This window comes from Aspergillus bombycis (genome assembly GCF_001792695.1).
Source record: "Aspergillus bombycis strain NRRL26010 chromosome Unknown contig00060, whole genome shotgun sequence".
In the NCBI taxonomy this organism is placed as follows: Eukaryota; Fungi; Ascomycota; class Eurotiomycetes; order Eurotiales; family Aspergillaceae; genus Aspergillus; species Aspergillus bombycis.
Genome location: NW_019170062.1, coordinates 73,826 through 87,171, shown reverse-complemented (window position 1 = coordinate 87,171; position 13,346 = coordinate 73,826). Strand labels below are relative to the sequence as shown.

The 13,346-nt window shown below is 51.8% G+C and overlaps 4 protein-coding genes across 4 annotated transcripts; 1 reads left to right on the top strand and 3 right to left on the bottom strand.

Annotated features, from left to right (window-relative positions):
- Nucleotides 1–110: 110 nt before the first annotated feature.
- Nucleotides 111–2,378, bottom strand: ABOM_007297 (TPR domain protein; the record flags this gene model as incomplete). The annotated part of the gene is made up of 2 exons (XM_022534426.1): nucleotides 111–948; nucleotides 1,006–2,378. The coding sequence occupies 2 exons, from the start codon at nucleotides 2,376–2,378 to the stop codon at nucleotides 111–113; spliced, it is 2,211 nt and encodes a 736-aa protein (XP_022387793.1).
- A 383-nt stretch (nucleotides 2,379–2,761) lies between these two features.
- On the top strand, nucleotides 2,762–3,675 carry ABOM_007296 (uncharacterized protein; the record flags this gene model as incomplete). The annotated part of the gene is made up of 4 exons (XM_022534425.1): nucleotides 2,762–2,828; nucleotides 2,903–2,961; nucleotides 3,019–3,157; nucleotides 3,221–3,675. The coding sequence occupies 4 exons, from the start codon at nucleotides 2,762–2,764 to the stop codon at nucleotides 3,673–3,675; spliced, it is 720 nt and encodes a 239-aa protein (XP_022387794.1).
- An 848-nt stretch (nucleotides 3,676–4,523) lies between these two features.
- ABOM_007295 (putative importin beta-4 subunit) lies at nucleotides 4,524–8,148 on the bottom strand (the record flags this gene model as incomplete). Its single annotated transcript, XM_022534424.1, has 5 exons — nucleotides 4,524–4,702; nucleotides 4,755–5,488; nucleotides 5,720–6,715; nucleotides 6,769–8,044; nucleotides 8,103–8,148. The coding sequence occupies 5 exons, from the start codon at nucleotides 8,146–8,148 to the stop codon at nucleotides 4,524–4,526; spliced, it is 3,231 nt and encodes a 1,076-aa protein (XP_022387795.1).
- A 739-nt stretch (nucleotides 8,149–8,887) lies between these two features.
- On the bottom strand, nucleotides 8,888–12,839 carry ncr1 (sphingolipid transporter NCR1; the record flags this gene model as incomplete). Its single annotated transcript, XM_022534423.1, has 3 exons — nucleotides 8,888–8,991; nucleotides 9,060–12,501; nucleotides 12,573–12,839. 3 exons carry the CDS (start codon nucleotides 12,837–12,839, stop codon nucleotides 8,888–8,890), a joined length of 3,813 nt encoding a protein of 1,270 aa, XP_022387796.1.
- Nucleotides 12,840–13,346: the final 507 nt, after the last annotated feature.

The window sequence follows — 13,346 nt, the reverse complement described above, 5'->3', positions numbered from 1 at the left end:
CCCCTTTTGCTCAGTAATTGACACTGGAGCATAGAGAGAAAACAGAAAGGAAGAGAGAGGGGAATGAAGTATATGGCACAGATAAATATCTAAGAAAAAGGGAGAGCCGGTTATGTACTATTGGTAATATAAGTATCCTCGAACGTCTCATCTTCACCCACACAGATCTTATACGTAATTCGAGCATACCACTCAGCCTTCGCCTCAAGTTCCGGACTCACCGTATGAAACGCCTCAGCCAGAACGAGCCAGATCTCAATAAGCTGATCCACCATAAACCCCCATTGCTCAATCACCAGCGGTGCGTCCGGAGACCACGGGGCCTGCGCGCCCTGAATGACATACCCAAGAGACTCCAGTGCTTCGAACACCGCCTCGATAGCCTTGACGGGCTGGTCCTGTCGCAGATACTTCTTCGCCAGGACACACTGAACATCCCAGATGCCCAGACGCGGGACCTCGTGCGCAGGTTGACAGTATGTACTCGCCAATGAAGCAACTGTGCTCTCGATTCTTGCGAGGTCTGGTTGTCGGTTGGATTGTAGATACTCCCGGACTTCGGTTCGTAGGTTTTGTCGTTTCTCAAGGATGCTTGCATCTGTGTTTTGGTAGTCTTGGCAGATGGTACAATCACACTGGAAGCCCCAGTGCTGGAATTTATCGCGGTGGGCGTCAAAATCATCGACGTCGGGGGTCGCGTACCAGAAGGTAATCTCGGTGTCGGGGTCGAGGTCTTTCGCGGCGCGGATTATGATCATGTCACCGATGAAGCTGCGTTGGGCGTTGCTGTCGCAGCTGTGGTTGATGTATGAGGAGTTGGGCCAGACACCGCATGAATGGAACTGATCTCCTGTTTCTAATCTTCTTGCTTTATCTTCTAGGTAGTATTCCCGGGAGGACGGAGGACACCCGAATGCATTTAGGGAGACAATGCGCGCGACGAGAAATCTGTATCATTCTTGGTCAGGCTGGAGAGTATCCCTGGTTTGGGTAGGGGGTCATTACGAGTCCACAACTGGTTTCCCATCCACATCGGATACATTGACTGGGGTATACGACCCATGATGGAGATCCGTGAACTGCTTGACCAAAGCAGGATTCTGGTATAGTCTTTGCGTGACCACTCTGATGAGATCGGATTGTGTGCCCACAGTCATGGTGTCGGTTTCGACGTTGATCAGAAGCGTCACATTCTGGCCCTGTTCGGGTGTTTCTGGGTTTGTAGATACATGTGCTAATGCTTTCTCGCATAGTAGAAGATCACCTGCCTTGACTGCCTCGGTGGTAAAGAGACCACGTCCACGGGAGCCAGATGGTCTGACGGCCACGGGGCCAATATACGTAGCTTGATCTAAATCTGGGGGGAAGTCTTTGCTGGCCTGGTACATCGGCTTAAACTGGTACTTCCCAAGCTCCTGTTCGTCAAGACGTCTGAGAACACGAGCGGGATAGTCCTTGATTGCAGGGTTGCCTGAGGACTCAGGACCAAGAGAACTAAGGACTTTGTGACATTCGTGGTACCGATGGAGGCTGTAGAGCGCTTGGGCTTTATATACAAGAGCCTTCTCAGCGGAGGGGCGGGTTTGTGGTATAGATTCGAGGTCGAGCAGCGCCTCGTCGAACCGGCGGGTTTTGAGCAAAGCATAGGCTCGGCTGAGTCTAAGGATGTTGGATTCTTCCGAGTTGGGTAAGCCGTCCAACGCCTTGGTGTAGGATTCAATCGCAAGTTGGTATTTGGCGCTGTCGCAGAACTCGTCCCCCGTCATCTTCCAATGGTTCACATCGAAGTCTGGACGATCTTTTGGCTGCCAGCACTGCGGGACTCGCTCATCAAAAGCCGACAGAAAGATGCAATCTGAAACGTGGTCGACACGGATGCCATACTCCCCATCAGACATCAGTTTCAGAAACGGCTCTTTCACGATCAAAGCCGTTCCCTCTGGGAGAATCTCTTCTACAGGACGGTCCATATCCTGGTTGTAAAGCTGCAGCATGAGAACATCCCCATCCTCATCTTCTACCATGGCCAGAATGGCCGTCATTTCATCCGGTGGTGTCACAGATCGGAGCAGAAGATACGCATCGCGGTGATGGGTTTCCACCCGTAGATCCTTGATCCTGAGTTGCTGCAGATCGCGGAGAGAACGTGTGCAGGGGTGATAGGCTGGCGGGATGATGGAAGACCGAATACTGTGGTTTACACTCGATCGGCCCTGGTTCTGCGCACGACGAAGCTTGAACCCGATAATGGTTTCATCGCGAGTCCTGTGTATGCTGGGGGACTGGCCTTTGTGAGACTGGGCCTCTCGCAGACGCTTTTTGTGTTGCTGCAGGAGTTGGATGCATCCGGGGGCGGAGGAGACATTGTAGGTATTCATCTTTTGCTTCTCCTTGTCCTTCTTCTGCCATCGAAACCGTAGGAAGATACTCAGAGGCGGCAGAGGGGGTAGGGGTGTTCCTCTGACCGCAACAGAGTTCGGTGTAGTGGGGATGAAGGTTATCGTCCTTTAGCCGAACCCCCCACTTATCGGATCTGTATACTAGTAGTTAGTAGTGGCTGGATTCCACCACCAGCTGAACTGCGGGGCGCATCACAACAACTTGCAGGCAAGATCTGCAATGTGAGACTGCTCCTATAAGATCGGGATGTCCCACCCCAATCTCTGTGTAAACAACCAGACTTGTCTCCAGTTTCTCTCCTTTTCAACCATCCCTCGCCTGAGAATTCTCGCGGATACCTCCACAGCTCAACAACATCAACATGTCAAGAACACACCTTAACATTGTTGTTATCGGCAACGCCGGGTCCGGCAAGTCGACGATAATTGGTAATTCATGACCAGATCTTGACTTGCAATCCTGGACCCCATGAAGACCAGTACTGACAGTATATTGTTGACAGGTTGTCTCGTCTCCAAACTGGAAGGTCAATACGATGGTCTGGCCCAGCTGGTCCAGGAGGTATGGTCGAATCACACCAAGAAAGATGTTTAGCATGATGAGCTGACAGAGTCACAGAACGCCCATCCCGAGAAATACGGAACCGCTTATGACTATGCGAAGGCCATCAATGAATATGCGAGCAGAGAAAATGAGGATCCCGATGCAATCACTCCGTGGAACATGGAGACACCTAAATATGACATTTCGCTCTATGGTAGTGCCACCAGATCCAAATACCTCTATGCATATAATATGCCACTGTACTAACCGCCATTAGAAATCCCCGACCTAGATTCCTTCCATGACAATGTTTCAAGTGGCATCATCCCCGCCGATGGCGCCATCCTGGTGCTTTCCGCTTCTTCTGGGGAGGGTCTTGAAGCTGGCGAGAACGATCAGACTATCCAGTTTGCTAAACTTGCCAACGAGTTGGGTATTTCCCAGATCGTGCTCGCTATTAGCAAGATGGACACCACGCGCTGGTCGGAGGATCGTTTCAACGAATACTTAAAGGAAACTTGCCATTTGCTGAAACGCAAAGCCCAATATAACATCAGAGCAGTAGCAGGTGTTCCTATTTGCGCTACTTACGGGGACAATATGTTGGAAGAGTCCCCAAATATGGCGTGGTACAAGGGTTGGACGAAGGAGGCGCGCGGTGGTGTACTTAAGGGTAAACCCCTCCTAGATGCTATCGATGGTGTCGAGCCTCCTGTTCGTCGCAGGAACTGAATCATAGATTGTATCCCCGTCTTCCAGGCCAGTATGAGAATAAGACTTGGGCAGGAGGCCTACGGAGTATGGCCTACTCGATATAGTTTGGGTTACGCACAAGACTGATCTGCATTTTATTTCGCTATCACTATCTATCCTATTTATTATAGTGTCCATATCTCTAGTACGATCCTATCAAGCTACCCACGTAGGCCAAGCCCTAAGTATGCATAATCCTGCGTTGATGCAGCCGCTACTGCACGTCGGAAGTAGCCGAATTATCTGGGGAAGGGATTAATTAAATAGAGATACTCCGGCTGAATATTCATGCCAAGGGACAGAATGAATGGTGATTAGTAGACTGTGGTGTGGAAGGCTATAAGATATTCGGAGGGTTTGGCCAATTTGCCAAGTAGTTCAACCTATATAGTATGGCCGAATATCGATCAGGATTTAAAATCGAGATATATATCAGGTATGATGCTTAGGGTACCAGTTAATGACCAGGATGCAAGGTCAGTTTGGAGAAGATCCACGTAGCCGAAGGGCAGGGTATCATAGGTCTAGGTGTATGTTCAAGGTCGGCTTGAGGCTCGCAGGTCTTCAATTACGTGCTACGATTGAAAGATACATATGGGTACAGGCCATAAACATTGATAAATATTTACAACGTTCGATTCATAAATCATTGCGAAACGAATACATGACTTTTCTATCCGTCTTCGTCACATCATCACGCATAACAGGGCCAACCCTGATGCGCTCCGGAGGGGTATCTTCTATCAGTCAACCATAAAACCATTTTGGTAACCAGTCTATCCATTAAATATTTGTTGAATCGTCAAGCCATCATGTCGGGTGAGCATTTACAGCTGCTCAGCCCAAGGAGCAGCACCGGGCTGCATCTGGTTCAGCCACTTGACAAGCTCGATGAGCTCGGCGCGGCGCTCGTCCTCGAGCTGATCCTCGTCACCGCAGAGGACAGACTGGAAGATGGGCAGGAATTGAGGAGTAAGCTCGCGGGTGGTGGGGTCTTCCCACTTGTCTGGAGGATAGTTAGTGAAGGACTCACCAAACGGAAAGTTGAGAATACATACACAGCTGACAGATCATGCGGTACAGGGGGTCATTCTCCTCGTAGTCGTTCTTCAAGGGCAGGAGCTTGACCAGAGCGGGCAGCACGTCCTTGAGGGGAACGCTGTCACGGTGCTTGAGGATCATGCGGCTGAGACAGCCAGTGGCATTATCCTGAAGACGAGAGACATCCATGTGCAAGCAGGCCTCGAGACGGCTCAGGATGGTGGGGAACTCCTTGACGATCTCGGGAGCGGTGGAGTGCTCAACGAGACGGCCAACAGCATAAGCAGCGTTGGAGCGGGTCTGAGGGTCCTCATCACCAAGGCGGTGCACCAGCAGCTTCATGAAAGCAGAAGTGTACGGGGTCACAGCGGCGCCCATGCCATTGATGCACTCGGCGAGAACACCGACAGCGGTGGCACGCTCAAGAGACTCAGTGCTGCCGGCGTAACGGATGATGGTCTTCTCGAAGACCTTCCAGAGCTCGGCGAAGCTCTCGCCCAGGGCAGCAGCCATACCAGAAACGACATCGAGACCAGTGTCAACAACGACCCAGTCAAACTCAGAAGTCTCCTCACCAGCGTCAAGAGAATCGTCGTCGGGGTTGAACTCAAGCTGGCAAGGGTGCTTCTTCGTGATGATGTCGGTGACCATCGTGATGACGTTATGGAGAGTAGTCTCGTTGGCAATGAGAGAAGGACCACAGTAGCGCAGGTTCTCGGCCATGTTGCGGTTGATGTCGGCGACGGTAGCCCTAGGACGTGGCAGGTTAGAATCAATGCCAACACATAATCTTCACGCAAGCAAAACATAGGAAGAATCAAGAGTTCAGATGTGAGATAAATCGCCTTTTACATCAATCACACTTTTTGTGTGTCTGAGTGAGCTGGGTAAACGAGTGTGTTCATCATTGTAGGAGCCAGGAATGAAAGAATTCCAAAGCGTCAAGAAAAAAGAAACATAAGCAACAAGACAAAATACGTACCGATCGTCTTCCTCAGTCCACATGCGGATGGTGCAAGTCATGAGGATTTCACCAAACTTCTTGACCTCCTTGGCAGGCTCGACCTGCAGAGGCAGGCCAGGCTTCCACTTGGCCATCTGGCCGTTCTCCTCGGCAATGGCGAAGAGCATAGCGTAGGAGCGGTGGAGGGTGCTGATAGTGCTCTTACGAACACCTTCGTAGGGGTGCTCAGCAAGAGGCAGAACCATCTCGATGGTCTTCTCGAAGTACGGCAGGTAGGCGGACTTCGTGTGGGTAACAAGATCACCAATGACCTCAACGGCAATTTCCTTCTCAAGAGACAAAGGAGTGGTGGCGGTAATGTCATCCCAGCCATCCTCGTCTTCAAGGTCGACGTCTTCAATCTCACCATCCTCGCCCACAGGCTCGTCGTCATCGTCAGCGCTGGCAACCTTGACCTTGCGGCCACCGACAGTCACCTCTTGGCCAACCAAATCCTTGGCAGCCTCGCCGAAAGAGACTTCAAGATCAGTCTCATCCTGCTCGATACAAGCAAAGAGACCCTTAACGACACCGTCGAGGAAGGCAGAGAAGTGCTCACCGTAAACCTTGGACATAGCACCCCAGAAGATGTAGGTGCTCTCCTTCAGGCGGGAGTGACCAAGGTGCAGAGCCTCTTCGGTTGCGCGCATGAGCGGCTCGACGTATGGCTGGTAACGCTCAGCACCGGCTGCAGCGGCCATCTCGCCCATGGCGTCGGTCACGCTCGCGCGCAAGTCGAGCTCTTCCTCACTGTCCTTGACAGTGGCGAACTCTTGCAACAAGTGCATGGACTCGTCGAAGAATGGCAGGAAGGAGTCACCGGCAGAGGAGGCAAGAGAACCAAGTGCGCCAGCAGCCAGACCCTTGATTCTGAAGTCGGGGTGCTTGAACAGCTTGTGGAGGATAGGAACCAATTCACCCTGGTAGGGAGCAACATCCTTCTCATCAAGGCCATCGACGACAGCGTCGATAGCACTGATGCCGGCCTCATGATATCAATAGTGGGGCCATCTTCTTCGCCCTTGTACTCTTGCATAGCACTGGCAAGGTTCTGGAAGAGCAAGGGCATGAGCCTCTCATGCTCCTGGCTCAGGTCCTCAGCCAGGTCATCGGCAAGACGGGCCACAGCGTGCAACGAGGCCTGACGAACCTTGGGCTCGGGGTCGCCCAAGAGCTGGAGGACCATGGGGAAGATCTCCTTCATCTGGGTGCTGATGAAGTCGGGGGCACCCTCGACACACATACCCAGAGCCATGATACCGGCACGACGGTAGTCAGGGTTGCTGTTGTTGAAGTACTGGCCCAAAGAGTGCAGGAGGGGCACGACGACCTGGCTCGGAGGCAGGCTCTGGGCCAGCATATCGAGCAGACCCAGAGCGGAGCGCGCTGGGGTAATGTCATCATCGAGGACGGAGGTATCGCCAAGCTCAGTGACGATGTGCAGAGCAGTGCGCGTGAGTTGCTCACCGACACGCATAGCCTGCACCTTGAGCTTGCGGTACTGGACACACTGCATGAGGAAGCTGATGGCCTGGGTACGGGTGTCCTCCTCAACCTCGGTGTTGGCGGAGATCTCGTTCATGAAGACAACGAGGTCCTTGAGGTGCACCGTCAAGAGGGCCGGATCACACCCGAGGATAGTCTGGAAGACTTCGAAAGCCTGCATCACACGATCCTCCTGCGTCTGATCGATCGACTCCTTGAGAACAGCGACCATGGAAGGGATCAGCTGCTGGAAAGCCTTCACAGGGCCCACGTCCTCTTCCGAATCAAGGTGCATGGCAAGTCTGCCAAGAGCCAGAAGGGTGTTGGTACGGACTTCCTCACTTTCTGGGTCGGCAATGGTCTTGCCGAACAGGTTGAAGAGATCCTGGAATTTCTCTTCGAATCCCTCACCCAGGGTCTCCAGGATGGTGAACAGGATGTAGATAGCCACGGCACGCTCGTCCTTGTTGCCGGTGCTACCGGCCTGGATCAAGAAGTTGGGCAGTTCGGCCCATTCGCCATCGTTCAAGTCTACCTTGGCAACAGCCGAGATGACACGAGCGATTGAGTGACGGACGAGGGAAGAGCCCTCGCCAAGGGTGGAACGGAGCAGTTGCTCGCGGATCTGAGGCTTCTGGCCGGCCTGCACAGATACCCAGTGCTTGTTCACCAAGGACCGAGCCTCGACAGCGGCCAGCTGCTTCAGGTTGGCGTCCTCATGTCCAGTAGCGATCTGGATGAGGAACACCAGGGAACCCGGCTTGTTATAGAATTCGCGTTGCAGGATACCCGTCGCTTCCTTCACATTTCCCTGGGTGGCTGGAAATTGACTCGTCAGCATTCCTCATTGTTTGATTTTTCATGATTGGTCACTTACGGTTCAGGACGATCTGCAGCTGCTGCAGGAATCTTTGTTGATCCATGATGAATCAAAAGCACACAACTCTTTTATGGATAGAAAATAAAAACAATTGCGGGGGTTGTCCCAGACCCTCGACCACAATCGAGGCTCCTTTTCACAGGGACTATATGAGCTGTCTGCGCAAAACAGAAAGCTCACACGGGTATCACAAGAAAGAAAAGAAAAAAAAAAAGGAAAAGAGATGTGGAAAAAGAAGAAGAAAAGAAATGGAGGGATGAAGAAAAGAAAGAGAAAGGAAGAAGGGAAAAAAAAATATAAGGAGGAGGGGAAAGGAAAAAAAAAAAAATTGGGTCCACTGGACACAAGCGGAGTGTAAAAAATACAAAATAAAATAGAAAAATCCAATTATTGACTATTTGGCGTTAACCCGTTTCGGACAGGTCACTACGCCCAATGCAGCTAGAAGCGTGTGGCTTCACGTGTCGCTGCCCAACCGCGATTCTTCTTTTTTCCATTATTTTGGTTTATTCAAGCTCCTAATTTACGGGATTCTCTCTAGGATGACTTTCCGTCGCGTAATTGACACACGTCTCGTTTATTACCGCTTTATGTAACATACCCCAAGTTCACTGTAAACATTCATCAAAGTAAAGAATGATCCAATTCCCAACACCGTTCCATCCTGATAACTCCGTATGCATCCCGCAACAGCTAAACGAAAGTTGGGAGTTGACGGGACTCCCGAGAGTCCCATGGGCCATAAAAGCATGAAGCAATCATTGTATCATAGTATTGTATGTCTAATATCCATCTGAGTCGTAATCGTCATCAACCAGCAGAGAGCGATAGCCTCGGGATGCAAGGTTCTCCTCAAGGCCACCATCTGAGCCGGGATCGGCATACCCTAGAACGATGGTCAGTTACCAGTCGCCATGACACCGGGAACAGTTAGGGACATCGATAAGAACTTACCATCTCCTCCAAAATAGCTCAGGGCTACGGGCAAGAAGATGAGCGCATGGGTAGCCGCGAACAGGATCAGCGCCAGCCACACACGGAAATAGTAAATCTCGAAAATCTTGCTGCGGGTAAAGGCTAACACACAGACCCCAAGCAATTTAGTCACGGTGATGCCGCTGAAAACACTACCTCCGACATTGACCAGCGCGGTCCAAGCCCGGGCGTCTTTGCCGCGGAACTTGGTGGGCACCTTGTCCAAGATCACCCGAGACGGGAACATGAACGCGCGAGCGATATGCGCACAGAACTCGACCCCAATACCAACACAAATGATCAAGTTCACCAGCGACACAGCGTTCAGCGACACCCCGGAGATGGCCATCGAGCCGATGATATCGACCACTATCATCACAACGGTGCCAGTCACCACGGCCCCCGTAGCGACGGAGCCTAGAATGGCGGAGGTCAGGAGGAAGATGATGGCGACAGCAGATCCAAGTAGGATACCCGTAAGCTGAACAATGGAAATGTACTGATCAAAGAATATGTACGTCTTCGAGTATGGAAACACGTCGATACCATGCTCTTCTGAGATACCCTGCGCAATGCGACGAGCCGATTTGTACGAGTTAATAAAATCATCTTGCGTCCGGAGAGGTGTATGTGTCGTTCGAAAATGGCTGGCGTTGGTCATGATTCGCTTCGAGTCGAGGACAAGAGCAGTGCTGTACGGAGCTTTCCCTCCCAGCGGACAAGATGCGTCTGTAGGGGCATCGATCCATTTTTTCGCGTAGCGGACAAATTCCTCACCTTCTGGCATACCGTAGAGGGAAATGTTCCATGCCGGATTCCTGTCTTCGAAACAAAGCTGGCCATGTTCCTTGCAGCAGTCCTGCTGGGGATTCAGCCAGTAGAAGAAATCGTCAATCCAGCTAGCGGTGGATCCTGAGATATAAGACACCTCGGGCCGTTTAGACTCCTGTTCCAATACGAACGGCAATGAGAACTCTTCGCATGTCGTGAACCGACCACAAAGCTGCTGCTGATGGCTGCGCGCGGTGATGTTCACATTGCGAGTCACGAAATACACCGGAGGGCCGCTTCCAAAGTAATTGTTCAAGTCGTCAAAATACTGGATGAGGTAAGAATCACTGGGCAGCGCGATACGCTGATCCAGACCAAGCGCCACCTCGGGAATGAGAGCCAAGCCGGCAGTGAAAAGGCCCAGGAATACAATGATGACGGCAACCTTGATCTTACGGGTGAGGAGGAAGTTGGCGTAGACCTTACGAATGATCTTCTGCAGAAAGCTTTCTCCATCCTGATCATCGAAGACTTGATCTTCGGACATTCCAGAATGCGCTTTGCGGACCGTCACGCATGGGAAGCAATCCGCGCGGAGGCTTTCCACACGTCTCTGGTTCAACGCAAGCACCGATATGAACATAGTGATCTGCAACACGGCGTTGATGAAAACCGCCCCCGCGGCGTAGACGGCGAAGTTCTTGACGGCCGGCATTCCGACGAAAGCACCCAGAGCGAAAGCTACCGTTTCAGTAAGGGAGGACAAGAAGATACTAGGGCCAATGCGGCCCGCAGCCCGAGCGATTCGCTCGTCGATCTCTTCGTCAGGATGGCTGACGTTGATCCGTTCGAATTCATGAACGATCAAAAAGATATTATCCACGCCGACAGCCAACACCAGGAACGGAATGACCTCTGCGATGATCAATGTTGCCTTGACGCCCGTCGCGGAGAATAGCCCGACAGAAGCGGAAACAGACATCAAGACGATGACAATTCCCACAATGCCCAAGGTGAATTTCGACTGGACCAGAGCGTTCGCGGGATTCGTAAGTAACGATTTCCACGTCACGGTGACGGAGCCCAAAGCCAAGGATGCGTATATGAACATGATAATATAGCTGATAACGACGATCTTTGCGTCTGTGTTGCTCGATTTGTTGAGCTCCTGCTCAACGCTAATTTCGGCGTTGAAAGACACGCGCAAACCACGCTCCTTGGCCTCCTCTTGGACGACCCCGAGAATGCCCCTGAAGCTGTCTTCCCAGTCGATCGCATCCGCTTCTTCTTCGGTCCCTTGGGCATGGTTATTAACCACCCATGTAGCGATCAGTGCTCGAGCGTCAAACACATCCCCCGATCCTTCATAGCCGCCCAAAATCATTTCTGGCTTGAGAGGCTGTCCGAACTCAGGAAGGCAGCTTACATCACCCGGAGATTCGGCACAATGCCTTACACGTTCTTCCCACGTGTCCGGGTCAAGGTTATACATCGAACCACCAAAATAGCCGGTCACAGAATCAACCACACAGGCGTCGCCTGTAGGTTTGAAGCAGATATCATCCAGAATAACTCCGCGGTCTAGTGATATCATCCGGCGGACTCGGGACTCGACGTCGAACCACCAACTCAAGGTATCATAGGTAAGAACGGGGCCACTCTCATTCACAAGAAAAGCCTGTTCCGCACGATAGAAAGGGCCAAAATTGGCGTCGAAGTATTGCTTTTCCTGGAAGGCTGCTGACGTAGGGCTCACCCACAATCGCACTGGGTCGGTCTCCACAGCGAACCTCAGCCAGCCCAGGCTTAACAGCCCCACTGTTAAAATGCTAGACACAATAGTAATCGCGGGGAACCGGGCGCATGTGCCACCAATCCGGTTGAATACACGGTCCAGTACGGAGTTCAGTTTATAAACACCTTTGGGCTGCTCGAGGTAGCCTCCAGCGTGAACAATATCGCCTTCGTCTTCATCGTCGCTCGGCGTCGGGTCCTGAAGAAGCCGGACCCGTTCCGGTTTGCGGTGGCGCCGTTCTTTATACGTGAAGTAGCTCGAAAGAGCCACAACGAAGAGCAGAAACATAGAGTAAATCAGAATAACAGCAAAGGACAGGCAAGGTAAAAGGCCCACATGGCATTGCTTGTCCGTTTCCACTGCAGGCAGCTGTGGACATACATCGGGGCAGTCCACACAGGAGCAACGGAAGGCTTCATCTGAATCATTGCACGCCTTCGGCTTGATGGGCAGAGGATGCATTCCCTGAGGATCCGGACCAGCGGGCTCGGTTTTGAAGTTTATCTGAAAAGGGCTACCCAGAAGCTTCTTGTCTCCCAGAAACTTCAGAAAATGCGTATAATCCTTTGCGCCGCCGCCGATGAAGTCCATCGCTCTACCACCTGATGCTCCATTCTTCACGTTCTTGCAACTTTCGTAGAACCCACTTTGGTATTCCTCCGACCAGATGTTGTCTAGTTCCGTCACCAAGGATTTCCCCGAGCTGCTGGGCTCGGTCTCCGTGACATTGATAAAGAGAGACTGGTCGGGAGAGCAGGTGAAAGTACAGAAGATATTGAAGAAATTCTCTCTGCACGCAGGACAGGAGGCGATGATACCCTCGGCAAGCTTCAAGTTCCTGGAGAGCGCATCGATCTAACCACGGAACAATTAGGAAATGCAGTTCAATATGTCAATTGCTGTGACATATCACATTTGACACGTACCTGCTCATCTTTACAGCACACTGGGCCTTCCTCCCACTTACTGCCACATAAATCCACGAGTTTCTTCCTCACCGCTGTTTCCGGTTCCTCTGCGACACCATTATCCGGACATGGTAGGTCTCCGCCAAAGATGGACTTCTTCCCACAGTGCCCTCGAATAGCACAGCGCCCTTTCTCATGTAGAGCAGTCTCTCCCTGGGCTAATGATTGTGATATGAAGACCGAGCCGAGGCTAGCGATGACGGGGATGAAGCGGATTCCCCGCATGGTTGGGAACAGGGTTGTAGAGGCGGGATCGGTCGGAAGCGTTTGGATGAGGACTGGTCAGAATCATTCAAGACGAGTAACAGATGAGGAAAATAGCCGGGGTTCTGATCGGAGGATAAAGTTAGGAATAATGGCGTTGCCACGTACGGCAGGGGTGCTGCGAAACAAGGACTCCGACGGCAGTGGACGGGTGATGTCAATGCGATTCCTGAAGAGGGTATATATTCGTAGTATAACGGGAAATCAACTAAGCGAGATCAGCTATACATGGATGACCGGATGAATCCAGCTCATTCCATCAACCATGCCAAGCAATGGGAAAGTGGATGAAGAATTGAGTTGGAAGCTGGGGGAGTGACGTGATGATAAGAAAGGGAAACGGAAAAAGCGGAGAGAACATCGCATTCGACCACCCTACGTAAGGCGGAGAAACGGTTGCGTTGTTCCTCGGGTTGATTGGCCTTCATGCCTCAGGACTCCCTTTCCGCGCACTAACGTCAGGCACCT